This window comes from Trichosurus vulpecula, chromosome 4, assembly GCF_011100635.1.
Source record: "Trichosurus vulpecula isolate mTriVul1 chromosome 4, mTriVul1.pri, whole genome shotgun sequence".
NCBI classification, from domain to species: Eukaryota; Metazoa; Chordata; class Mammalia; order Diprotodontia; family Phalangeridae; genus Trichosurus; species Trichosurus vulpecula.
The window spans coordinates 191744169-191770949 of record NC_050576.1 but is presented as its reverse complement, the minus strand read 5'-3'; the positions used below and the strand labels follow the sequence as shown (position 1 = coordinate 191770949).

The 26781-nt window shown below is 43.0% G+C and overlaps 2 protein-coding genes across 2 annotated transcripts in view; one reads left to right on the top strand and one right to left on the bottom strand.

Annotated features, from left to right (window-relative positions):
* Window positions 1-2180: 2180 nt before the first annotated feature.
* Window positions 2181-4661, bottom strand: CCDC103 (coiled-coil domain containing 103). The gene is made up of 3 exons (XM_036758066.1): window positions 4516-4661; window positions 4177-4327; window positions 2181-2631 (listed from the first exon to the last, which is right to left on the bottom strand). Exons 1-3 carry the CDS (start codon window positions 4656-4658, stop codon window positions 2182-2184), a joined length of 744 nt encoding a protein of 247 aa, XP_036613961.1. The 5' UTR covers window positions 4659-4661; the 3' UTR covers window position 2181.
* A 2053-nt stretch (window positions 4662-6714) lies between these two features.
* EFTUD2 (elongation factor Tu GTP binding domain containing 2) overlaps window positions 6715-26781 on the top strand; it is a 47707-nt gene continuing 27640 nt past the window's right edge. The window contains exons 1-7 of the mRNA XM_036756322.1: window positions 6715-6788; window positions 8785-8893; window positions 14366-14531; window positions 19198-19276; window positions 21062-21137; window positions 21656-21721; window positions 22566-22601. Coding sequence (XP_036612217.1) covers window positions 8789-8893; window positions 14366-14531; window positions 19198-19276; window positions 21062-21137; window positions 21656-21721; window positions 22566-22601 — 528 coding nt within the window. The 5' untranslated portion in view covers window positions 6715-6788; window positions 8785-8788. The remainder of the gene's footprint in view (window positions 6789-8784; window positions 8894-14365; window positions 14532-19197; window positions 19277-21061; window positions 21138-21655; window positions 21722-22565; window positions 22602-26781) is intronic.

Below are 26781 nucleotides of genomic sequence, written 5' to 3'. Positions count from 1 at the left end.
ATGGTATCACTTCAGTCTTCATCCTTCTTGACCTCTCTGCTGCACTGGACACTGTTCACCACAGTGAGATGCTCTGACCTCTTTGGGATTTCATGACATTTCTCTCTCCTGGTTCTCCTCCAACAGCACCTGACTGTCTCTCAGTTTCCTTTGCTGGCTCCCCACCTGTAATCATACTCTCCAACTCTGGATGCTCCTCCTCTTTTCTTTTCGAGGATCTCACCAGCTCTCCTGGGTTTAACGATCACCTCCATGGAGGTGGCTCATAGATCCACGTATCCAGCCCTAGTCTCTCCCCTGAGCTCCATTCATACATCAACGAGAATGTCTCACAGGCATTTCTACTCAATGTGTCCAAAATGAAATTCATCATCCTTTCTCCAAAACCTTCCCTACTTCTGCCAAAGACACTATAATTTTTTTTCTTATATGCAATGGATTTTATTTAATTCTTTCATTTTCTCTTTTTAAAATTTACTTATTTATTTTTAGTTTACAACATTCACTTCCACAAGCTTTTGAGTTCCAAATGTTCTTCCCCTCCCTTCTCTCCCCCCTCCCCAAGACGGCACACAATCTGATATAGGCTCTACGTATACATTCACATTAAACATATTTTCACATTAGTCATGTTGCAAAGAATTATAACCAATGGAATGAAAGAAGAGAAAGAGGAAACAAAATAAAGCAAAAAGAGAGAGAGCAAATAGTTTGCTTCAATCTGCATTCAGATTCTATAATACCTTCTCTGGATGAGGATAGCATTTTCCATCATGAGCCTTTTGGAGTTGCAAAGACACTATATATAATTTTTCCCTTCTCCCAGGTTCATAACCTCAGAGCTCTACTTGACTCCTATCCCTCACCCCCCCCTCCACATATCCAACCAGCTGACAAGTCTTGCCATGTGTACCTCCGTAACATCTCTTGCATATGACTCCTCCTCTCTCCTCACAGAGCCATCATCTTAAATTCAGGTCCTCATCACCTCTTGCCTGAACTACTGCATTAGCCTCTTTATCAGTCTTCCTGACTCAAGTCTCTCCCCACACCAATCCAGCTTCCACACAGATGTCAAAGCGATTTTCCTTAATGACTACGTTACTCCCTTATTCAATAAACTTTACTAGCTCGCCCTTGTCTCTAGGATAAGGCTGGTTAGCTTTTCAAGAATTTCACAACCTAGCCCCAATCTATCTTTCCAAATCTGTTATATATCGTTCCCCTTCCTGCGTGCTAATATGATCAAATTGGCCTTTTTTTCATATTTTTTCATACCTGCCACTGCCTCCCCTCTTTTGTGTCTCTCTAACTGCCTCTCCCATGCCCAGAATGTGCTCCCTTGGCACCTCTGTCTTACAGAACCTCTCGCTTCAAGCCCACGCCACCTTCTCCACAAAGCCCTTCTGGATCCCCGCCACTGACACCACCTTCCTTAACTACCTAGTTATATAGAAGTAGGCTTCCTAACAGAACAGAAACTCCTTTGTTTCATTTCTTATAGTGTATGTCCAGTGCCTGGAACATAGAAGACCTTTCACGAGTGCTTGTTGATGGAGGCTTTTCTCCCACAGTGTTCACCGCTCTTTGGGAACAAAGTTTTTCTCTTTCATCAATCCCGGAGAAGTGAGAACAAGTATGTCTATAGCCTGACAATTCTGAACCACCATCCAAAACCTGGGTAGCCCGACAAACCACTTGCTGGTGACTCAGAATTCCCCAGAGCTCAGCTCAGAAAAACTCAATTCTTGGAAAAAATGGTATCCCACCCCGCAAATAAGGGGTCAAAGTCTATCAATAAAATGTCTTTATTCATGGGTTAGATCCTTGTAGATATTAATGGCCATAATGGGTTGATGGTAAGCACTAGGGTGGAAGATCTTAATCTTGGGGCCAAGGTGCCATTCTTAGCAGGTATTAAGGATGAGAAGCCAAATTTCCCAAAGTTTCCTAGTGTTCTCATAAGAGCTTTTGGCTGTTTGGAGTCATATAGGTTTAAATAGACCCATTTAAGGTTAGGATAGATGAAACCAACCTTTCGCCATAGTTCTTGAGGGACAAGTCTAAAAGGAAAAGTTTGGGGGTCAGACAGCAAGATGGCCAACAATATTAAGGACTGTCTAGGAAAAATAAACCTCTAGTAGCTAATTAGGTTTGCTGTTTGTCCTGAAAAAGACTTCTCTAGCCAACTTGGTATAGCTCTGCTAGCTCCTGGAGGAGTTTCTCATCCCCATCATTCCCATTGTGTGGTTTCTCTAGTTCTTGCTCCTTATGGCTCAGTTCTTCCTCTGTAGGTCTGGTAACATACATACTTTGGAGTTTCTGAAACAATTTTTGGCAGCTCTCTCTTTCAGCATTGCTCAGCAGGCTCAGGTTGAGGCCAAATCGGCCAGTTCTGGATAGGCTATGAAGGATCTCCAGTACAGCAGCACAGTCAGCTGGCTTAAAATTGTCTGCCAATGTCACCAGCAGTTCACCCAGAAGTCCAAAACCCACATCTACCCGGAAAAGGTGGCCCAGGTTGGGGGCCCCAAGCTGTAAGAGGGCCTGATAGCGCTCTGATCCACTCTGTAGATAGTGGCGCCAAGCCCTGTAGAAATCTGATGATGTCTCAGGCTGACAATCTCCCTTCTAGGTCAAAGAGAGAAGTAAAGAGAGTTAGGTCCTCAGGACACTAAGGAGTCAATACTTGTAGGCTCTATTCCTATCTTTTCTACTGACTCAATTTTCATCTTAGGAAAAACACAACCCTTCGTGGGCCTCAACTTCCTTGTATGAAATACAAGGAAATACAAACTTGCCCCTTCTTCTCAGCAATGCAAGGTTCTAAGAAGACTCCAAAAGGCTCATGATGGAAAATGCTACCCATGTCCAGAGGAAGAATTACAGAGCCTGAATGAAGACTGCAGCAGACTATTTGCTCTCTCTTTTTTGTTCTGTTTTGTATCTTCTTTCTTGTGGTTCATTCCATTGGTTATAATTCTTCTTTATGACATGACTAATGTGAAAATATGTTTAATATAAACGTACATGTAGAGCTTATCAGATTGCATGCCATCTTGGGCAGGGGGGAGGGTAGAGCTTGTGGAACTGAATGTTGTAAACTAAAAATAAATAAATAAATTTAAAATAAAAATAAAATAAAATAAAAATTTGCCCCGTCAGGCACAAGTGGAATCTTGGGGATTAGGGCATTAAATTAACAACGTGATTTAGCATCCTATAATGGAAATTTACAAAATATGGATATAGCATATTCTAAGTTGGGAAGAGAGACAGGCCACAGGTCTCAGACTCCTAGAGGAAGGTCTGATTGGCTGAGAGCTGACACATCCTGTCTCCTCATCCAAACCGTAGTGACTACACGTACAATGGGACTGTACTTTATATGTCCTTAGCAGAATGTTGTCTGGGACACTGAGCCCCTGTAGTCCCCTTACTCCCTCAGTTGAATTTGGTGCAGTTTCAGCTAGTTACAGCTCTGTAAATAGTGGTTGAGCTGGGAAAATATAATACAACATAGACAATGTTAATGTGTGGTTTCTCTAAGACAGTATGTGGCCCTGCAGGGATTCATTTCTATTTGAGTTTGGCACACTCCATAGAGTATGGAGAGCCTGGCCAAGGTCACAGAATCTAAGAGACAGCTCTGATTGACTGAGACCTGTCTCTTATCCAAATCATGAGTTGGCTCTTTACCCTGTACTTGTCACAGCCCAGAATCTGTGTACCTTAAACCTGAATGAATGGGATTTCTTGAGTGTAATGGGAATGGGGCCTTTCCCCAATGCAATGACATGGTGGGACTTGCATGCCCCTTCCCCAGAGATATCCATTTCCATACCTTTCCTTGAAGTCCTCAGGATGCCGAGGGCACAAATGCCCCCTTGGAACTCTTGAAAGATGGGCCATCCCCTTTAAGCGAGACTGCATTTTATACTACATGTGCTTAGCAGACTCTCCTCTGGGACACTGAGCCCCTGCAGCCCCCATACTACTTAGCTCTGTACCTGGTACACAGCAGATGCTTAATAAATGTTTATTGACTGGTTGGATTAAATTTTGTCTAGAGGCAGTTTCTGCTAGTTACAGCTCTATAAAAGTTTTGTGAATTAGTTATTTAAGAAAGAGAAGTATTACACGTTAGGGCAATGGACTATGGAATGGCTATTTCACCTGGGAGATATAAGTGCTCTCCTCCTGATGTGGAGCGATGCCTGTTTGAGCAGTGGTACTTGTCACAAGGCAGTTCCAAGGCACTGTCTTTTTGATATTCTTCTTGTCCTTCCGCTCTAAAGGCTTCAGGTGTGAGGCAAGGACAATGTCCCTGTGGGCAAAATAGACAGTATTTGAGGGAAGACTCACCGGCCTGGGGGTGGAGGTATGGAGCTGCTGCCATAATGGCACCTGAACCCTGTAACTTCAGCTGCAAAAGCCTGGTGCTGTAACTGTCTAAGCTAACTGGGCCATGGAATACAGTCAGGACAGCTCTGGGGAAAAGCTGCGTGAGCCAACCTGAACTCTTCATAGGAAGCCACCTTCTGTTCCACAGCCCGGAACTTGGCAGCATTCTCTCTTCGGTATTTCTCATCCGCGGCTAATGCAGCCTGCAACTCCTTCTCCAGAGCCCTAAAGTCAATGGTATCTGTCTTTTCCATGTCTGGAACCTGGGAGTGAAAAAAGGGGGTGGAGGCCAGCAACAAGACGTTAGCAGGAGAAGAAGCTGTGCATCGTGATGATGCTTTGCCATCCTAAAAAGGTTGAAGCACTTTGTCCAAATTATCACTCATCTCAAAGGGAAGAACACAAAGGCTAAGTCTCCTCATTTTAAAGAGAAGAAAACCTAAGACATGCAGCAATGGTCCAAGATCCCAAATCACTCCATTGTTTCACTGGGAATAATAACAGATGACATTTATATAATTCTTTAAGGTTTACAAAAGGCTTTACACATACATTGTCCACACATACACATTACACCTACACATCCCACAACAACACAGTGAGGTGGATACTATTATTATCATCTCCATTTTATGGATGAGAAAACTGAGACTCAGAGAAAGCAAGTGACTTGTCCAGGGTCGCACATGCAGTATGTATCTGAGGAAGGAGTCGAACTTAGACCATCCTGATTCCAAGTCCAGTATTCTATCCACTGTTGAGGACTTCTAAGTTGGTATTCCCACCTAGACTTGCTTCTAGACTAAAGACTCAACTGGCACACGTGCTGTCAATCTCTTTTATTGAAGAAGTAGTTTCAAAAAGCCATTTGAAACTGAAGGCACCTCATAATTCTGAGCTCAGGGGGTCCTTCCTAAGAACTCTCCAAGTGGGCTGTTAATAATGGAGGGCAGATGGCTTCACGCAGCAGCTCCTTTTGAGCCTTAGATAAATTTCAAGCCCTGTCCATCCAAGTCAGGTGTAGTGTTGGGGTAGGGGTAGAACGACACAACTGTTGTTGAATTTTCTAAGAGGGTGGATGACACTTTCCAGCCTCCTCAACTGTAACAACTGAGCTAAGAGGAAATATAAGAGCATCAGAAAGAACTGGTTGGGATGAATGCTTCATGACCTTGTGGCCTTGCTCTTTTCTGGAGTGGCTGGAATCGCGTGGTCCCAACTCAGTGGACACCTGTAGCAGCAGGGGTGGATGTGGACTAGCTGAAAAACAAATGCCTAGAGAGGCTCGTGTTTTGCACAAATTAGACCCTTCATAGACATTCCCCGAATTGAACTGTGGCAGAAAAATGTATGAAGGGAAACTTTTCCTTCTACTTAACTTGGATGCCTTTGCAGCTAGCCCCTTCTACCCTTTCCTTCCCAGTTCTTAGTGCAAACTGGCTCCCTAAACCTCTGGGATGATGGAGCTACCCTGAAGGCTCAAAACTGTTGTGGCTACCTATGCTCTCAGTAGACATGAGCAGATTAAGATCTGTAAAACGCCTACAAAACTCATCTGGTCCAAGTCCCTCTTTGGAAGGGTCCTTCAGAGCTTATCCTGTCCAAGCCTCTCATTTGGAGGAGGACCCCGAGACCCAGAGAGATAGAGCAACTCGCCCCAGGTGATACAGGTAGATAGCCCCGGATCCTGACCCTACATCAAGCACTCTTCCCACTGCACCGCGGAACTTCCGCCACCACCAAAAAGGGTCCATCCGAAAATCTAAGGTGGAGGGCAGGAGAGCCGGGGACATCGACCCCCCCCCACACACACACATACCCCATCCTGCGTGCAGGTAAACTGAGGCCACCAGAGCCCAGGCGTCCTGTTCCCGACCCAGTTCCAACTGCCCCGAGAACTAACAGGGCAGAACGTGAACCTACCCTAAGCTCCTGGTCAGTCGTCGTATACCCTCTAACCCCAGGAACCCAAGAAAAATCCTAATTCTTCTCCTGCCTAACAGCCGCAGGTGAGGCTATAGCCACGCGGAGACGGTTGCCTAGCAACCGTTTGACTCAAGCAGCCCACGTGATCGTGCCGAAGGCCTCTCCCCGTCCTAGCTGCCCAAGTGTCGCCTGATGAAATGAACGCCGCGCTTGCTCGCTCGGTCTCGCCTAGGCCGTTACGCTTTCACGTCCGACCAGTCGCAGTGTTCCCCCTCGAACCACCCCTTCACCCCGGAGTCGGACTATGCTACTCCGGCAACTCAGGCAGAAGGGCTGACGGCGGCGGAAGGGGGCGTGGCCTCGATGTCGCGCGGGGTCCTTCCTAACGAGTGTCGCAGGCGCCCGCACATCTTCGGACGAAGAGAGCGCGGTAGCGGAATTGAGAGTTAAAGCTGCAGGTGAGAAGTTACGGGCCCCAAACTCGGGGGGTGGACTTTCCCGAATGGGATCCGAGGCTGGCTCATGTGAAAGGGGTGGACCTTCCTCCTCTTTCAGAGGAGGAAACTGAGGCCTAGGACTCTCCTCGGCCCTGGGTCTCGGTCTCCCACGAGAAGCGGGGATGAGTGGGCCGGGCCTGGCAGTGATGGGAGGGCCGGCGTGTCACTGATTGGCCTGGTCGGAACCGTGGGCAGGTTTCCTAACTGCTGCGTGCCCCTTGACAGAGTGGAAGCTTCCTGAGGGCAGAGACTTGTTATTTGTGGTTCTGTGTCTTTGTACGGTGCCTGACACACACGTAGTAAGCGCTTTACAAATGCTTATTTAATTTCCTCCTTTTCTACCTCCAGCACATGGCACTTAGGAGACGCTTTAAATAAGTACCGGTTGAATTAAATGAGCAATAATGTACATTTTATCAAGTGCTTTAAGGTTTACACGCTGCTTTCTTACCCCCTCTCCCCCCATAAGTTTGAAGTCATAGGTAACTTTAAGATCCTCATGTGACTGATGAGGTCCTGAGAAGTTAAGTGACATCATCATCATAGCTAACATTTATAAAGCACTTTAAGAGTTATTATAAAGAGCTTCACATGCGTTACCGCGTTTATCCCTCACAGCAGTCCTCTGAGGTAGGTGCTGTGATCATCCCCATTTTATAGATGAGAAAAATGAGGCTGACAGAGGTTGTGACTTACCCAAAGTTATACACAGTAAATTTCTGAGGTGAATTTGAACTTCCTAACTACACTGGGCCACCTGGCTTGTCTCTCTAATAAGTGTTAGAGAAGTAAATCCAAGTCCTTTGATTAGAAGCCTGCTTCTTTTAGGAAGGGAGTTATTGAATAGCCCTTTTAAGCTTTAATAACTTTAAACTGCATTTTTGGGATGCCCTCTACACAGTGCTGGATCCCTAACACATAGAAGATGTGTTCTTTCATACACGTGTACACCATATTTAAATCTTGGCATCTCTTGGAAGAAAGCTTAATAAGTTTAGCCAGCTAAAAGACAGGTCATTGTTTTGTGATTTACTATATGACATACCTTCTAGTGAGGAATATTCAGTTATTCTAATCCTTGAACTGTGCTTAGTGCACAAGAAATTTTTCTAGCCTGGCTAGGACCTGCCTGAGCTAATGTAAGTTCTGCTGGGATTGACTTGTGGCACCAGTGTGACCTTATCACGTTGGGGCATTGGAGTGGAAGCTTACTTAGTAAGGGAAGCACAGGCATGTACGTGCCTTCACTGGAAGTTGATTCAACAAATGTTCGATTTAAAGTTTTTTGTTGATATCTTTTGTACGTTGCTTACATTCCCAAATGTATCCCTTTGTTATCCACCTAACCCATCCCTTGTGTCAAAGAAGAAAAAAGAAAGCGGGAGGAAAAAGTAGTTGAGTAAAACTAGCCAACCCTGACAGTATATACAATTCAAGAAACATTTATTAAGTACTTTGCATGTGAAAGGCACTTTGCTGTGTACTGGAGAGATACAAAACATAAATAAATCAATTCTTGTCCTCATGGAGCCTACAGGTTTGTATAAAATGGGAACAGATCTTAATATTTTGAAAGTGTAGAAATTGTGGAGAACCAGATAGTACAGTTAAGCCTCACAGGGTTTATCAGACGGGTTTATCTTAGAAAATAGTAGATACTCAGTTCGTGTTTCTTGGGGTGGGAAGCTTGGAAGGATCTGTAGGAGAAATAGTACAAAAATACACAGGGAGTTTTATTAATTGGTCTTCAAGGAACGTATAGCATGGTGATTTTATTTTTCTCTGCAGCTAGCATAACAGAACTAGGGAGGGGCAAAAAAATAAACAGTTCCAGATAGATGTGACTGTTCATTTTACACTGAAATGGGGCTAGTTTAAAGATAGTCATGGCCAAGAGAGGGATTATATAGTACCCTTCTTACTCATATTTTCTGTTTTCTTCCCAATGGATATTTAGCATCATGGACACAGACCTGTATGATGAGTTTGGAAATTATATTGGACCAGAGCTAGATTCTGATGAAGATGACGATGAATTGGGTAGAGAAGCCAAAGATCTTGATGAGGTAAGACTACTTTAAAATAAAGTTTACTCTTTTTTTTGAGGATGTGAAATTTTGTGTCACTGAAAACAATAGCTGGCATTTACGTAGGCCTTTAAGGTTTGCAAAACACTTTATAGATAATATCTCATTTTGTAGTCACAACACCCATGGGAGGTAGGTGCTACCATCTCCATTTTACATTTGAGGAAACCGAGGTAAACCAGTCACATGACTTACCGCAAAGCTTAGTGTATGAGGCACTAGCATCTTAGTGTTTGAACTCATGTCTTCCTGACTTCAGGCTTAATGCTTTATTCACCGTGCCACCTAGCTGCCAGAATAGAGAATGTGAAGTACTTTATTTTGTTTTATCCTTTCCTCTAACCTTTTCAGTGATTTTCGATGGAAATTTTTCAGGAGGTGTGATATTTTGGAATTTTATTTATCTATTTCAAATCTATTATTTATTTTTAATGTTCTTTCCTTTTCAAATTTTGAGTTCCAAATTCTTTCGCTCCCTCTCCTCCAGTGATATCAGTTACACATATGAAATCATGCAAAACATTTCCATGCCAGCCGTATTTAAAAAAAAAAACCAAAAATTTTAAAGTGAGAAAATTATACTTTAATTTGAACCCAGAATTGATCAGTTCTCTGTCTCTGGAGGGGGATAATATTTTTTTCCCATCATGAGCCCTTTAGAATTGTCTTGGATCATTGCACTGATCAGAATAGCCAATCTTTCACAGTTGATCATCATTACAACATTGCTATTACTGTGCACAATGATCTCCCAGTCTACAAACTTCACTTTGCATCAGTTCATACAGGTTTTACCATGTTTTTCTGAAACCACCCCTTCATCATTTTTTTTTGAGAGGGGAAGGCAGGGCAATTGGGGTTAAGTGACTTGCCCAAGGTCACACAGCTAGTAAGTATGTCAAGTGTCTAAGGCCAAATTTGAGCTCAGGTCCTCCTGACTCCAGGGCCAATGCTCTACTCACTGTGCCACCTAGCTGTCCCCCTTCATCATTTCTTATAGCACAAGAGTACTTCATCACAATCATATGCCACAACTTTTTCCGCCATTCCCTAGTTGATGGGCATCCCCTCAATTTTTCAATTCTTTGCTACTACATAAAGAGCTGCAATAAATATTTTTTGTACATATACGTCCTTTTCCTTTTTCCCTGACCTCTTTGGGGGTACAGAGCCAGTAGTGGCATTGCTCAGTCAAAGGGTATGGACAGTTTTATCACCCTTTGAACTTCTAAATTGTTCTCCAGAATGGTTGGAACTGTAGCAGCAATACATTAATATACCTATTTTCCTCCATCCCTTTCAGCATTTATCATTTCTGATAGATGTGAGGTGGGACCTTAGAGTTGTTTTCATTTGCATTTCTCTAATCAGTAGTTATTTAGAGCATTTTTTCACATGCCTATAGATAGCTTTGATTTCGTCATCTGAAAATTGCCCGTTCATATCCTTTGACCATTCATCAATTCAGGAATGCCTCTTATTTTTATAACTTTGACTCAGGTCTCTATATATTTAAGAAATGAAGCCTTTATATTAGAGAAACTTGCTCTAAAATTTTTTGGTATTATTTCGTTGTCTGTGGTACCTTTTAGCAAAATGTAGTTTCCCTGATTATCTCTTTTAATTAGGTCTATTTTTGCTTTTGCTTTGTCTGTGATCATAATTGCTATCCCTGTGTTTTTTTCTTTAGCTGAAGCATTTTAGATTCTGCTCCAGCCCTTTATTTTAACTCTGTGTGTGTCTTTCTGTTTCATGTGTCTCTTAGAAACAGCATATTGTTGGTTTCTGGTTTCTAATCCATTTTTGCTATTTGCTTCTGTTTTATGTGTGAGGTCATCCAATTCACATTCATAGTTATGCTTACTAACTCTGTATTTCCCTCCATTCCATTTTCTTTTGTTTCTCTTCTCTCTCTCTCTTTTTATCCTGTTCCTCCTTAAAAGTCTGTTTTGCTTCTGACTACTGCCTCCCTTAATCTTCCTTCCCTTTTATCATTCTCTCCCCTTGCTCTTACCGCTGTCCCTTCCTGTTTCCCTATTGGGTAAGTTATATTTCTATACACAAGTGAATGTGTATATATATTCTTCCTTCTTTGAAACAATTCAGATGAGAGTAAGGTTCAAGTGTTGCCTGCCACCACCACCCCACCTCCGCCATTGCCCCTTATTCCTGAAAGCAAGCTATGCCTCTCTTAAGTCTGCCCAATAGCCTTTTTGGTCACCAAACACACTGGTCACTCTCATTGAGTTTGCAGTCTATGAAAATCACCTAGGGTTTTTGTTTTTTTTTTTAGAGAAACTTTCTCTTCAACTGTGCCTCCCCATCTTGTACTTTCGAAGTCTAAGACTTGGTGAAATGGAAAAAACACAACTGCGGTTAGAGGCCCTGGGTTCAAATCCTGCCTTTTATATTTACTATCTGTCACTTTGGGCATGTCACTTAACTTTCCTGGGCCTCAGTTTCTTCATCTGTAAAATAAGGGGGTTGAATGAGACCTATATGACCTCTGAGGTTCCTTCCAGCTCTTGATTGATGATCCTGTGATTTAGTGAATTCTATATTATTAGATTAGCCCCGTCCTCTAGTTTGTGAAGATCTGTAGATCCTTTAGACTTTCATTCAGTGTGTTAGCTATCCGCCCCTCCCCCCCATCTGTAGATTTGATGAGCATGCCGTTTAAGCCTTTATCTCAGGTAATTTTTAAAATGTTAAATAGTAAAGGGCCATGCAAAGCCAGGACTCTCCACTAGAGACCTCATGCCAAGGTAACATTGAACTATTGAGTCTGGCCCTTTAACTAGTTCTAAATCCATCTAACGATTATTGTTTAGTGTTGAAGAAAAAATACTAATACAGGGTTCTGCCCAAAATTATTTTTAAAAGAAAAAGAGAAAAAAAAAACCCACAAACCCAATCAAAAAATGGGAAAAGTTTAAAAATATAATCCAAGCGATTTCTAGCATATAGAGAGAACTATCCAAACTGCTATTTTTCCCATGTAGATTTCACTCCATTATAAGGATGGACTTTCTAACAGTTAGAGGTATTCAGGAACATAGTGGACTGCCTCATGTAGTGAACTGAACTGGATCTCATTGGAAATATTTAAGTAGAGGCTGAATAACCATTATCCAAGATATTCTCTTCTTCTTGAAACTTACTACTCCCTTTCCATACTCAGCTCAAGTGACAGTTCTTTCAGGTGTTAGTGCCCTCCCCAGATGACTTGGTATTTATTTTATACATATATTTACTTATCTTTATACAGGTTTTGCAGTATACCTAATAGAATATAAATTCCTTGAAGCCAGCAACTGGTTTATTTTTGCCTTTGTAGCTTCAACATTAAGCATAGTGTGCAAGAGTAGGCAACTTACTACATGTTCCTACAATTGAATGTTGTAAAGGGTGTTTCTGTGTTGAGTAGGCAATTGGATTAAATGACTCCTAAGGTTTGTCTGCTTCTTAAGACTTTTAAGCGAAAGCCTGGTCCAGCTAATGGGAATTTATTTTGCTCAATTGTGTATATTTGTTACAAGAAGTTTGTTTTGTTTTTGTTTTTTCCCGTGAGAGGGAGGGATATAAGGAAGATAACAAAGAAAGAAAAGAGGGTTATTGGGGCATCTTTTTAAAAAATGGAGCAGAAAGAAGGCCAGATAAGCAGGACAGCTTTGAAAGCTACAGGTTGATCCTACTATATGCTTAAAAAGAAAAGCAAGCTGTACATAACAGCTACAGTTTCATGTGCAATCCTCTTTTTCTGTTCTGTCTCTTTATATATGTATATGTAGGCCGTTAGGTGGTGTAATGGATAGAGGGCTGGGTCTAGAGTCAGGAAGACTCATCTTCCTGAATTAAAATCTGGCCTCAGATACTTATTAGCTGTGTGACCCTGGGCAAGTCACTTACCCCTATTTCCCCAGTTTCCTCATCTATAGAATGAGCTGGAGAGGGAAATGGCAAACCAGTCCAGTATCTCTGCCAAGAAAACCCCAAATGGGGTCACTAAGAGTCAGGCACGACTGAAATGACTGAACCACAACAAATATGTGTATATAAAATATGCAAATGCCCATTCTTTTTTGGTATTCGTCAAATTCAGAATAAAAATAAAAATTAATTTGAAAAAAGAAAAGTCAGCCAAAAAGCATTATTAAGCACTTACGATGAGCCGCTGCTAAGCACTAGGGATACAAAGAAAGGCAAAATAATTCCTGTCTTCAAGTAGCTCACATTCTGATAGAGGAGACAAAGGTGAAAATAACTAGCATATATGAGATATGTACAGAGAAGAAAGCGCTAGCAGCTTAGAACCAGAAAGGTCTCTGGTGGAAGGTAAGATTTGAACCAACTCTTGAGGAGAACTAGGGAAACTAAGAGACGTAGGTGAGGAGTGACAGCATTCCCGGTATGGGGGGCCCAGGTAGGGCAAAGGCCCTGAGATGGAGAAGCCCAAAGAACAGGTGATGGCCAGTGTGGCTGTATCCAAGAGTGCATAGAGGGAATAAGTATAAGAAGACAGACTAGAAAGGTCGGAAGGGCGCTGGTTTGAAAATTGTCCAGTGCCAAACAAGTTTATATTTAGTCCTGGTCATAAAAAGAGTTATTGGAGTTTATTTAGTAGGTGGTGAGGCAGTGACTGGTGAGATTTCCACTTTAGGAAACCCTTCCAGAAGGGAGGATGGATTGGAATGGGGAGAGACTTGAGGCATGTATATGAGAGATTTTGTGTAGGTAGACAAAACAAGATTTGGCAATAGATCAGCTATGTGGGGTGAGTGAGAGTGAGTTAAGGTTGACGTCAAGGCCATGAATGAACCCTGGATGACTGGGAGGTTGGTGGTGTCTTTGACAGTAATAGTTCAGAAGAAGGGAGGGTTTGGAGGGAAACTGTAGAGTTGTTCCAAACCCGTACTTTTGTTTCCTGTCTTGAGAGTCTCAGGTAGGAATTTAGGGCAGATAATCTTACCAGAAGGTACAAAGAATTCAACAACTCATCCGCAGTCCCAGAAATTTGTAAGCAGTAAATGATGTCTTGTGAGATCCCCATAATGCTACTGATTGTCGATAGGACGTGAACTGTGGGTTGTTTTTCCATGCGTATTTTCTGTTTCTTTCTCTCTCATCTGATCATTCCCTCTTGTGACCAGTAATAAACATTGTTGATATCTGTCTGGTTAGGGATAAGCAGGTGTTCTTGCTATGGAATCTTTTTTTCTCTGTGTGTGTAGTTAACTTGCTCACATAGGGTGTGAAACTGCCACCCTGGCTTCATTAGGACCCTTCTCTAACCAGCTGAGCTAACCAGCCCAGACTCTTCACCATGAGTAATAAGGTAAATGAGATCGGTGCTTTTCAAGTAAAAAACTTCTCTTCCCTCATTTATTACTCATTCTTATTGAATTAAAAAATGCTGGTCATTTGTAGTCTCATTCCCTCTTTGGTTTTCAGATGGATGATGACGACGATGATGATGACATAGGAGACCATGATGATGATCACCCTGGAATGGAGGTGGTCTTGCATGAGGACAAGAAATACTACCCAACCGCTGAGGAGGTCTATGGACCTGAGGTGGAGACGATAGTGCAAGAAGAAGACACTCAGCCTCTCACAGGTAAGTCACTGTGGTCCTGGACTCAGCCCTGGGTTACCAAGGCAGTCTAGTTTAGTGGAAAGAGTCTTGGACTTGGTGTCAGAGGGACCTGGGGTTCAAAACCCCCTTGACACTTATTAGCTTACTCACTTAACCTCTTTGAATTTTACCTTTCTTATTTATAAAGGAGAATAATAGTACCAGTGGTAACTGTCTCAGAGGGGTTTGGTTAGAATCAAATGCTTCCACTTCCTTTCCTCTTCTTAACTCTCTACAGTTTGGCTTGCAACCTCATCATTCAGCCGGAGCCACTCTCCAGAGTTACTAATGTCCAAATCCAGTGACCTTTTCTCTTTTTATGTCCAAGTGTTTTGGGTTGGTTGCTCATTTTTCCAGCCTGTTTCTTGACTTTGAACTTTATGTTGAAGTTGGGCTCTGCTCACCTAATGGGAAAAGGAGGGTGGGTGCTGTCCCAAGCTTCAGGCTTTTTTGCCCTGCTGTTTTCTCAGATAGTTCTGGGGGGTTTCCACAGCTAGTTTTTGGTGCTTCCAGAGTGGTGTGATCTGAGGAGAGGTGTGGTCACTGCTTTCCTGTTCTGCCCTCTAGTCTTTACCCAGGAGGGGCTCCTGCTCCCATACAGCCACCAGAGACTGCTCCCTTGCAACTGCAAGTACTTCTCCACAGCCTGGCCTTGGAACTACTACCCAGAACTGAGTAGTAGGCAGTGGAGTTGCCAAACAAACAGTGCCTGGTTCTGCACCCAGTGCTAGCACAGGAGTCCCCTGTAATCTCTTTCTGACCAGTTGTTCAATCCCCTTAACTAGTCTGAGAACTTTCAGAGCAGCTGCTGCTGCTTTTGCAGCTACCTCCAAGGCCCAAGCTGGTGTTGCTGCTGCCTGCACTCAGGACCGGTTCTCTCTCCAGTATCAAGATGTCTCCTGACCTCCTAAGTTGTCTTAGGCTGGAAAAATGTCTCACCCTGACCTTTTGATGGATGTGTTGCTCCAGAATTCAATTTGACCAATATATTTTTTTTTAATTTTTAATTTTATTTAAAGTTTCAGTTCCAAATTCTGTCCCTCCCTTCCTCCCTCCCCTCCCCCATCCCTGAGATGGCAAGTAATCAGATACAGGTTTTACATATGCAATTATGTAACACATTTCCATATTAGTCATTTTGTACAAGATTCAAATAAAAGAAAAAGAATGAAAGTGAACAATAGCCTGCTTCAGTCTGTATTCAGTCAGTATCAGTTCTTTCACTGGAGGTGGATAGTGCGCTTCATCATTAGTCCTTTGGGCTTGTCTTGGATCTTTGTATTGCTGAGAATAGCAAAGTCATTGATAGCTCTTCATCGAACAACGTTGCTGTTACTGTGTGCAATGTTCTGGTTCTGCTCACTTCACTGTGCATCAGCTCATGTAAATCTGAAATAGGACTTATCCATCGCATCCAGCCTGGACAATACAGCCATCCTGGGTTCTCATGGAGCTCCCTCCATCATCTCCATGCATAAGAACAGCTCCGCCCTTCTCCACGCCAACCAAAAGGCCACCATACTGTTTTCATCCAAGGCTTCAAACTTTGACCCAATATTTTAAAGTTGTTTGGAGGGGAGTATTGGAAGAGTTCTGCTGGAATGCTTCTTCTACTTTCCTGTCTTGTCTCCACCTCCTCTCCAGTGACCTTTTCTTAATCATCATCCTTCTTGACCTCTCTGCAGCCTTTGACACTGTCTATTATGCCTTCCCCTTGATACTCTATTCTTACTAGCTTTTTGGGATACATGTCTCTTTTGGTTTTCCTCCTAACCCATCTGACTGCTCCTTCTCAGTCTCCTCTGTTATATCTTCATTCAAATCACACTTGCTAACTATGAGTGTCCTGTCCTAGGCTCTCTTTTCTTTTCCCTCTACACCGTTTCACTTAGTGATCTCACCAACTCCCATGGATTCATGCTGCTGATTTTCTGATCTACTTATCCAGCCCTAATCTCTGTTGACCTCCAGACTTGCACCTCCACCTGCCTTTTGGACATCTTAAACGCTATGTTCCCTAAACATAGTACACTCAGCAGCTCCAAAGCTGAATTCATCATCTTTCCCCCAACCTTCCCTCCTTCTGAACTTCTCTATTCACTGTTGAGGGTATCACCATTCTCCTAGTCACTCAGGCTTATAGCCTAGATGTCATCCTCAACTCCTCTCTCTCTCACCTCCCATATCCAATGTTGCCAAGATCTGTTGTAGTATCTCATATACGGCCCCCTTCTCTCCTGACGCTGCCAGCACCCTGGTGGAGGCCTTCATTACTTTGAGTCTGGACTATTGCAGTACCCTCCTGGTAGGTCTCTGCCACAAGCCTCTTCCCACTCAAATCCATCCTTCACTGATCAAACCAATTTTCCTAAAGCTTAGATTTCACCATGTTACTTCCTTATTCAGTACACTCCAGTGGCTTCCTATCACCTCCAGGATCAAATATAAAATTCTCTATTTGGCATTCAAAGCTCTTCATAACCACCTGCTCTCCCCCCCTGCTCTTTCTCAAACAAGACACTGCATCTCCCAACTCTGGCCAGTTTCATCTGGCTATCTCTCCTGCCTGGAATGCTCTCCCTCCTCCTCTCTGCCTTCTGGCTTCCCTGGCCTCCTTCAAGTCCCAGCTAAAATCCCATCTCCTACAAGAAGACTTTCCCATTGCCCTTTAATGCTACTGCCTTCCCTCTGTTGATTATCTCCAGTTTATGCTGTCTGTAGCTTGTTTGCACATGAATGTGTGCATGTTGTCTCCCCACTTAGACTGTGAGCTCTTGAGAGCAGGGCCTGTCTCTGTATCCCCAGTGCTTAGCACAATGCCTGGCACACAGTAAATGCTTAATAAATGCTTATTAACTGACTAAAGTCACATGTCAGTGAATGTAAGTTAATATGCTTGCAACTAAGAACGTGTGTGCTGAGGGCAAGTGCCAATAATAAAGTAAATAAAATTAAGTGGGATTACTCAGGGAAGGTTGGCTGGGCAAAATGATTTTTGATTTATTAGTATTTAACCAGGTTATTTGCTTGGGCAAAGGGCAGTGTTATCCAGCTCTCTAGGAAAACAAAGATGGTGGGGGGCGGGTGGAGAGAACAGGGAAGGAGCCTATGAGGTTCAGGTTTCCTTTGTCCTCACTGATTGATACTTAACAGATGAATACCCTTTTCTTGAGGCAAACTCTGAAGCTGGCTCTATCCATTATGCTACTCTGCCTCTCCCTCCATTGTCTACATTCTTAAAATAATTTTTATGTCCTTGAGTCTTCCCTTAGCCTTTTCTTTTCCAGGTCAAACAAACCTAATTCCTTTAACTTTTTCTGCTCTCTGTGCCTTGAAACTTTGGTTACTCTCCTCTGAGCAGGAAAGCACTTGGAAGTAGTGACAATCTCGCAACCCACGTGACATTTAACATTTTGAGGTCGTGATTCCTTGGCCTCAGCTCCTATAACCTCCAACTATATTCTACTCCAGTCATCTCCCAGGATGGCTACATCTTTGACTTCATGTTGCTTGGAAGTCCCAAGATCATGAACTCCGAAATTCCCACTCTGGCCAGAATTTTCTGCCTTGCCCCTACTGCATCCACCCTTCGCCAAGAGTGGGCTTTTCTTTTCTCTTCCCTCCCATCTCTTCTCATCAATTGATTGCAGTCAGGACTCGGCTCCTGTATCCTCTTTCTCTTTTTCTAAACAGCCATCAGTGTGGTCTTGCCATCCTTGGATCGTTGATTGTATGATCCTGTTCATTTATCCCATTCTAAAGAAGTCACATCAGAAATCTTTGTGTATTTATCTTATCTCTCCTACTCCATCGTGTGCTCTCTGAGTTCAGTAGCTATTATTTTATTTGCTTTGTGTGGTGCCTTGCCAGTGCTTCCTAGTAGGGCAGGGTAAGGTAGTGCCTAGAGAGCTTGCCTCAGAGCCAGGGGATGATCTGGGTTCACGTCAGCCACAGATTGGTTGTGTGACCCTGAGCAAGTCCCTTCCTCACCTCTCTTAGCTGAGTTGTTCAGTAGGTATGGTTCTGCCTCTGCTAGTGGAGGGAGTTCCTCACCCAGGGGCTCCTGCCCTTATGAAATCTTGCCAAAAAGCAAGATGACCCTCTGCTCTTCCTGCGGCTGAGTCACCCCTCTGTGGGAATCATTCTCTAGAGCAGGGGGGTGTCACTCTTTGTGTCAGGGACCCCTCTGGAGCCAGTCTGGTGAAGTCTAGGGACCTCTTAGACATAGTTTTTAAATGTCTAAGATAAAATAATAGAATTACAGAGGAAACCAATTATAGCAAAATGCAGTTATCAAAATATTTTTTTAAAAAGTGCATGGACCCCAGATATTAAGAACTCCTGCTGTAAAGGTTAAAATATATTAGTGTAGGTGATGCAGTGGCTAGAGTGCTTAGCTTGGAGTCAGGAAGACCTCAGCTCAGATACTTACTAGCTGTGTGACCCTGGGTAAGTCGCTTAATCCCATTTGCCTCAGTTGTAAAATGGGGATAATGGTAGCACGTACCTCCCAGGGCTATTGTGAGCGCCTGGCACATAGTACCTGCTAAATAAATGTTAGCTATTATTATTCATTCACATATAGGAATGGACGTGTACATTTATTCGTGCCTGAACATGAACCACATTTGTTATGTTTCTTCCTCAGAGCCAATTATAAAACCAGTGAAAACCAAGAAATTCTCTCTGATGGAGCAGACATTGCCTGTCACTGTGTATGAGATGGAGTAAGTAGCAAAGTTTTCACCTCCTCCACTGAAACAGCTGGGAAATGGTGTCTTGTCTAGGTAGGAGCATGGAATGTCGGTGGGTTGCGAGAGCAGGATTTCTCCTAACCAAAGGTTGGTTTGGGCTGTCGGCTGGGAAATCTAACTGTGGCCGAGTGTGTACTGGTTGATCTGCAGTGTCCATGTCTTTAGCCTTTCACTTGGTGGTAGTGTGAGTGACCTTTGAAACAAAATGAAATGCTATTCATTTTTGATGTTGTGTTAAATAACATGATTATCAGGATCCCAGCAACAACCTTGTATTTGATTAATAAGGCAGATAAACATTTTTCAAACACATTCACTCTCTACTTGGAATGGGGAGAGCGCCAGCTGGTGGAAATGTTCAGAAATACTGTCCTGACCATGGAGTGCATACTTGTTTTGATTATGCTTTCTCTGTGAAATGTATGTGAGACTATCCTTGAATTGCACTGATACTCTCGTTGCTCAGATATTTTGAGAACTTTTACTTTGGAGTTTCCTTCAGAAACCATGTCACTTTTTTTTTAAACAAATTTCTATTGATGTTTTTTGTATACCCTAAAATTTTCCTTGCATTCTCCTTCCCAGAGAAGCATCCCATATTACAAAAGATATTTTGAAAGAACAAAAAACAATCGGCAAAACTGATTAAAACATCAAAAAAAATCTGAAAATAAATTCAGCGTTCTACACCCATAGGCCTTCTCCCTCTGCAAAGGAGTGGGGAAGATGCCTCCTTGTGTCTCTTCTTTGAAGCCGTTCTTGTTCTTAGCAATTTTGCAACATTCACCTGGGATTGTTTTGTGGTTTCCCTGCATCACAGTCTTTCAGTATCTTCAGTGATGGCAAATCTTCATTCCTGAAGGATGGATTTAACTTTTGAAAATAGTCAAGAGGCACCTGCAGCTCCAGTGTGATACAGCAGTTAGAGAGCCAGCCTCAGGGTCTGCAGGACGCAAGTTCAGGTCCTTCTGCAGACCCATACTGATTTTGTGGACCTAGATAAGTTACTTAACCTCCCGGGGCTCAAGAGAGACCATAAGTTGCACTATTGCCCTTCCTGCTGGTCAAGTGAATTTAATGACTAGACGTTCTGTCCACTGACTGAATCCAAGATTCAGGCATCTGGAGCCTAGGCTGGTGTTCACATTGCTTCGCACCATTCTGGGTCACGGATGAGTTATAATTATGAAGTAAAGAGACCAGTTTTGTGCACCTTGTAGCCTAGGTCCGACAGTAATTCCAGGTGATAAGTTCCAAAGAAGATTTCAATTGGAATAACTGTAGCTTCTCAAGATGACTGCTTTGAAGTTAGCAACATTCATTTGGATGTATTAGTATTGGATGTATTTCAAAAAGAAAAACAGGAAAACAATCAAATATAGTTACTTTATAGTTGTAATATAGAGTGGAGAGAGAGCTATAGATATATGTAGATAGATAGATAATCTGTATAAATCATCTGTCTGTCTATGATAATTTTCCAAGGCATGCATTTCCTGGTGTAGTCTGGCTGTTTAAGTGACTTTACTATTGCATAAAGGGTGCCATAGTAGCTGTGTAGAAGTAAGGATAATGCTTGCGTTTTCATTTTCACAGGCTTTCAGATTGTTCACGTCATTAGTAGAAAATCTTGTTTTACTTCAGGACTCTTTCCCAAATGTTATGTATGATATTGGGTGTTTGGGCTTTCTCAAATAATTCAAGAAGCATTACTCCCCCGCTTGAGGCCATCTGAAATCAGCCCTTCTTGCTTTCCAGTTTCTTGGCAGACTTGATGGACAACTCGGAACTGATCAGAAATGTGACCCTTTGTGGCCATCTTCACCATGGCAAGGTAAGGAAGGCCTGTAATAGCTGTGGAACTGGATTTCTCTTTACTTCCATTAGTTGTTCATCCCTGAAAATTGAATGGATTGGGAGTAGAGGGGGCGGGTAAACAAGTTTCTTGATTCCAGAGGGTCTTTCCTTGTTATAAAATCATACTGAGTAGCCAGGTTTCCTGTCTCACAGCAGGGCCTATTTATAAGTCACTTGCCTTCCTGAGCCTTGTGTCTACAACTTGAGAGAAGAAGAGAGATTGAGCTTTTAGCTGGCTTGCTGCCTTACTCTGATTTTTATGAGTTTTCATTTCCTAGGGGATATCTGTCTGAGAGACAATTCATCTTTATTTCTTTTGGAAATTAACCTCTGGCCTCAGTGTTAATACTGTTCTCTCCCTTGGTCCTGCCTTTCCTCCTCCTACCACATCTCCTCCCCTTTCCCTAATTATGTTGGGGTTTTAAAAAAAAAAGTAATTTGATGTTATACCTTTCCCAATGCAGTTGACAGATTTTATTTTCTTTTCCTTTGAAGACTTGTTTTGTAGACTGTCTGATAGAACAGACTCACCCGGAAATCAGAAAGCGCTACGATCAAGATGTAAGTAGAGCTACCATTGTGGGTGACTCAGGTTGAATCCTGGTGTTCTCTCTGTCATCTCCTTTTACTTTATAAATAGATGGAAACTACCAGATGCTGCTTTGTAGTTGTTGGTTCTGCTGATGGTCTCCGAGAGGGTGGTGTGAACTCTAATTTGAGCATAGAGAATCTTCACCTGCCAAGTCTCAGCAGTCTGTTCTCACCCTGGGCTATATCTTTTGCCCTAGTATATCTAGAGTTACATACTTTATTCCTTCTTGTTAGTAACCAGTCTACAAATATGCAACTGGGGCTTGTTTTCACTGTAAATCTAAATACCTCTGAATGAGGGCAGAGTAGCTAGAAGTCTCATTACAAAGAATGCTGACAGGAAAGTATTTTTGAAATAGCTAATATCAGGAATCCTTAGTTCCAGGGGATGCGTTGGGTAGCAGGGAAGAAGGGAAAGTGAGTGACAAGGAACCTATTGGCAACTAAACTCAGGAAGTACCAGTTGACCATTCTGACATGCAGGGTTTCTGAGAAGACTGCTCTGTTCCTTTCGTTCCTCTAAGGGCCCTTTGTGGGTTTGAGTGATTTTATCCATCTGGCTGCACCAGGTTTTACCCCTTATTCTCTAGTGTACTCCTCCCCAGTTGCATATACTTTATTCACACATCTAGTTACCGTCTCCAATTGGGTGGACACTGTCCTAAATACTTGATTTTAACTGTGTAGCTTCCTGCAGTTTCAGTTCCTTTGCTTGCTTAATAGTACTATAAAGGTTAGGATGTTGTTTGTGCAGGACAAGGAATCTGAATCTGGATAATGATAACAATGAGAGCCCTTTATTTTTTTTTTCCAGCTCTGCTACACAGACATCCTATTCACTGAGCAAGAGGTAAGTGTGCCTAGGAAGAGCAGCTCCTGTTGTCTTGTAACACTTTGCCAGGTCCAGCAGCTATCAGATCAGTCAGGGGTGAAAATGTATGAACCACAGGGTGACTTATAACGCCTCTTCATCTCCTCCAAGGATCTTAGATTCCTTGTGGCACCATAATTTGTAGTTTAGGGTGAGGAGTCAATTTTTTTTTTTATTTTTAGTTTACAGCATTCAGTTTCACAGGTTTTTGGGTTCCAAATTTTCTCTCCCTCCCTCTCCTCCCCCTTCCCCCCCAAGACAGCATGTAATCCAATATAGGTTGAACTTATTTACATTATAGTCCAGTTGTAAAGAAGAATTCTAACCAGTGGATTGAATTATGAGAGAGGAGAAATGAAACCAGAAAAGAAGGAAAAAGAGAGCAAATAGTTTGCCTCAATCTGCATTCAGACTCCATAATTCTTTCTCTGGATGTACATAGCTTTTTCCATCATGAGTTTTTTGGAGCTGTCTTTGAACCTTGTATTGATGAGAGGAGTCAAGTCTACCAAAGTTAGTTCTTACAGAGACCGTGTATCTGTAGTTGTGTATAGTGATTTCCTGGTTCTGCTCCCCTCACTCAGCATCAGTTCATATAAGTCTTTCCAGGTTGTAATGGAGCCCATCTGTCCCTCATTTCTTATTGCACAGTAGTATTCTATTACATTCATATACCACAATTTGTTTAGCCATTCCCCAATTGGGGAGTCAAATTTTTAGGCAGACAGTCTCTGCTTGAATTTGATATGACTACAGAGCAGGTAGCAAGAGACAGTATCTTAATCTGTGCCTATAGTTGCCAAAATTCAGCACAGATCTAAAATAAGCAGTATATTAAAAGCAAGTCACTTAACCCTGATTGCCTCCCCCCCCCCCCAAAAAAAAAACCCTGGAACAAAACCAGAAAGTTTATAAGATAAAGATGTTACTCTGCAGAGAGGGTATACTCATATGTATGTGGCATACAGAAATACACTCATAATGTAGCAAGATATTATAACAACAGAATATTGTATTTTTTCATTTGCTCCTAGTAATAGGCTGGTAAAGTAAATAGCATAGGGGGATATCCTCGTTTTACAGATAAGGAAACAGGTTCAGAGAGGTTTAAGTGATTTTTTTTTCCTCAAGTCTAAGCACAAGGATTTGAGCTCAGGCTTTGTAGCTCTAAATCTATGCCCTCTGCCCTTACACAACTGTGCGGCCACCATTCCTTGTGTGCCACTCTTATTTGAGCTGTGAATCAGTGGGGCATGTATTTGTCTTGTCTCTGTCATCCATGTTTTCATTTCTCCTCTGTCTCCCCATTCTTCCTTAATAAATGAACAGGTCATAGAACTAATGTGTTCGTCTGCACGTACATATACAATAGCTCACATTTTCCTGGTGCCTTACAGTTTGCAAGACCCTTTGATCACAAGCGTTTGCTTTATTTTGCAAGGCAGCGTGGTGTGGAGTGAGTCGTGGGCTGGAAGTCTCAGGTTCTGCCTGACCTCCTCACTAGCGTTGTTTGACCCAGGGCACTTCTCCAGCCGAAGCCTACTCTCTGGGCTTCAGTTTCTTCATCTGTAAAATGATGAGATTGGACTCGATGACCTCTCCCTTCCATGTTAGCCCTTAGTCCGTGGTCTCTGAGGTAGAAAGTGTGGGCTTTATTGTCCTAATGGGATTTGATCGAAGTCACACAGGAATAAGAAGAATTGGATGTCAAATTCATCAAGTCCTTGCTCTGTATTTGGAGCCCTTTCTATTGTACCACACATAATATCATAGATTTAGAGCTGAAAAGGACCTTAGAGATCATCAAGTCCCATTTGTAGTTGAGGAAACTGAGGCCTGGAGCAGTGAAGGGGAAGTGAGTGATTTGTCCTGGTCACAAAGCCAGTGGATGTCAGAGGCAGGGTTGGCGCCTAGGATCGCTCCTCTAAAGTACACGAGCTCTGTTTGTTTCTGTGTTCCTGCCTCACCCACAGTGTCTGTTTTCCATCTCTCTCTCTCTCTCTCTCTCCCTTTCTCAGTCTCTCTGTCTTGTCTTACATGTGCTCAAGTACATGCGTATACATGTTTCTGAAGAGATAGATATACATTCTCAGCTATGCATCTGTAATTTCTGCTCTGATTTCCCTTTTCCTCCTTTCCCAAACCCCATGGTTAGCCAGCTGAACTTTGCAGTGTCTTCTTTGCACTCTGTTCTCAAGTCCTACATACCCTTGGCCTTTCACCATTCATCCCTTGCCCGTCTCCCGGTCACACCTGCCATCCTACCTTCTGAGACCAATGAGGCTGAATAATGATAGAAGTCATACAACTCTGTTCTCTGGGTCCACTACAAGTTTGTTATCCAGTCTCAGCTGGACCCTCAAGGAAGTCCCTTTACTCGTCCTTAATTGACAGGACTGCATTCTTACTGTTACCACTCAAAATGTTTTCTTCTCTCAAGCCTCATATACCACTCTCTTTTCCCTTCTCAGAGGACCTTGCTTCGTACTTTACCATAGACCAGTTTCTTTGAGCTCCCTGTTCCCCTCTCCTTTAATCCAGTCTGATGATGAGATGGCCTTGCTCCCAAGGTCAGCCCTCTCTTCTTGTGCCCCTGATCTCATTCTCTCCTGTCCTCTCCAAAAGATCGCTGTCATTAACATCATCTCTCTCTCTCTGTCTAATCTTCAATCTCTCTCTAGCTACCGATTCCTTCCTTGCTACCCACAAACTTGCCCAGGTCTCCTCCATCCTTAGAAAATTGTCACAACTCTACCAACATCCTCCCCTCCCATCCCCCGGCTAAGCTATCCTCCCTTTCACAGCTGGACTCCTAGAGAAGGCTGTCTGCACTTTCTGCCTCCAGTCCTCCTCTCCCTTACTCCTCAACCACTTACAGTCTGACTTTGACCCTCATCCCTTAACTAAAACTGCTCTCTCCAAAGTTACCGGTGACCTTTTGATTGCCAGATGCAGTGACTTTTTCTTAGTTCTCATTTCTGTAGCTTGTGATGCTGGTGACCACCTCTCCACCTGAATCCTCTTACCTTTCTAGATTTGGATGACATTCCTCTTACGTCTCTGGATGCTTTCGTCCTCCTTTACTGCACTCTCATCCTTGTCCTGTGATTAACTGAGTATACCTGGCTCAGGCCCTCTTCCCTCCCTACACCTTCTCAGTGGTCTGTTTAACTCTCACAGTTTAGTTATCATCTCTGTGCTGATGACTCCCACATCTATATATTGAGGCCTAATCTGACTTTCTGAACTCTAGCCTCTCCAGCTGCTTAGTAAACATTCCCATTGACAAAACATCCCAGCTGACATTGACATTAGTAAACATTCCCATCCTCATGTCCCATTGACATCTCATATTCATTAAACCCCAGACAGAACTCGTCATCTTCTCCCTCAAACCCACCTTCTCTTTCTAACTTCCCAACTCATGTTGAGGCCGCCACCATCCTTCCCATTGTCCACATTCAGAATTTCAACATCAGCCTTAGTTCTTCACTCTCATCCCTGCTCCCCACCACACTCCCCGCCACATCCTGTTGTCCTGCCACTACCACATTTCTCACATCTGTGCTCTTCTCTACAGTCATGGTTACCCTGGTTCAGGCTGTCAGTTCTTCTCCCCTGGTCTGTTGGAGTAGCCTTCTAGACTCGAGTCTCTCCTCTTAATTCATCTTCTACACAGGCACCAGAGTGACATTTATAAAGCACACATGTGACCATGTCACTCCTCTGCTCAAGAAGCTCCAGCGGCTCCCTCTTGTCTCTAGGATAAAATACACTCTTTTGTTTGACATTTAAAGCTCTTCACAGTCTGTCTCCAGTCTGCTTTTCCAGGCTTACTGCCCAGGTTTGGTCCCTCACATTTGAGCTGTCTTTCTTCCTCATCTCTGCTTTTTTAAGCCCTAGCACCACTTCCTGCAGGAGGCCTCTCATGATTCCCTGCCAGCTGCTAGTGTCCCACCCCTGAAATTACTTTGTATTTATTGAATATATTTACTTACATGTGTATAAGTGGTTTCCCCTCATAGAAAGTAGGCTCCATAAGGGCAGGAACAATTTTAGTTTTGCCTTGGTGGGTGCCCTGCCTGCCCCCGACCCTGCAGCCCCAAGCCCCTAGCACAGTACCTGGTGGACAGTCTGTGCTCATTAAATGTTTATTGGT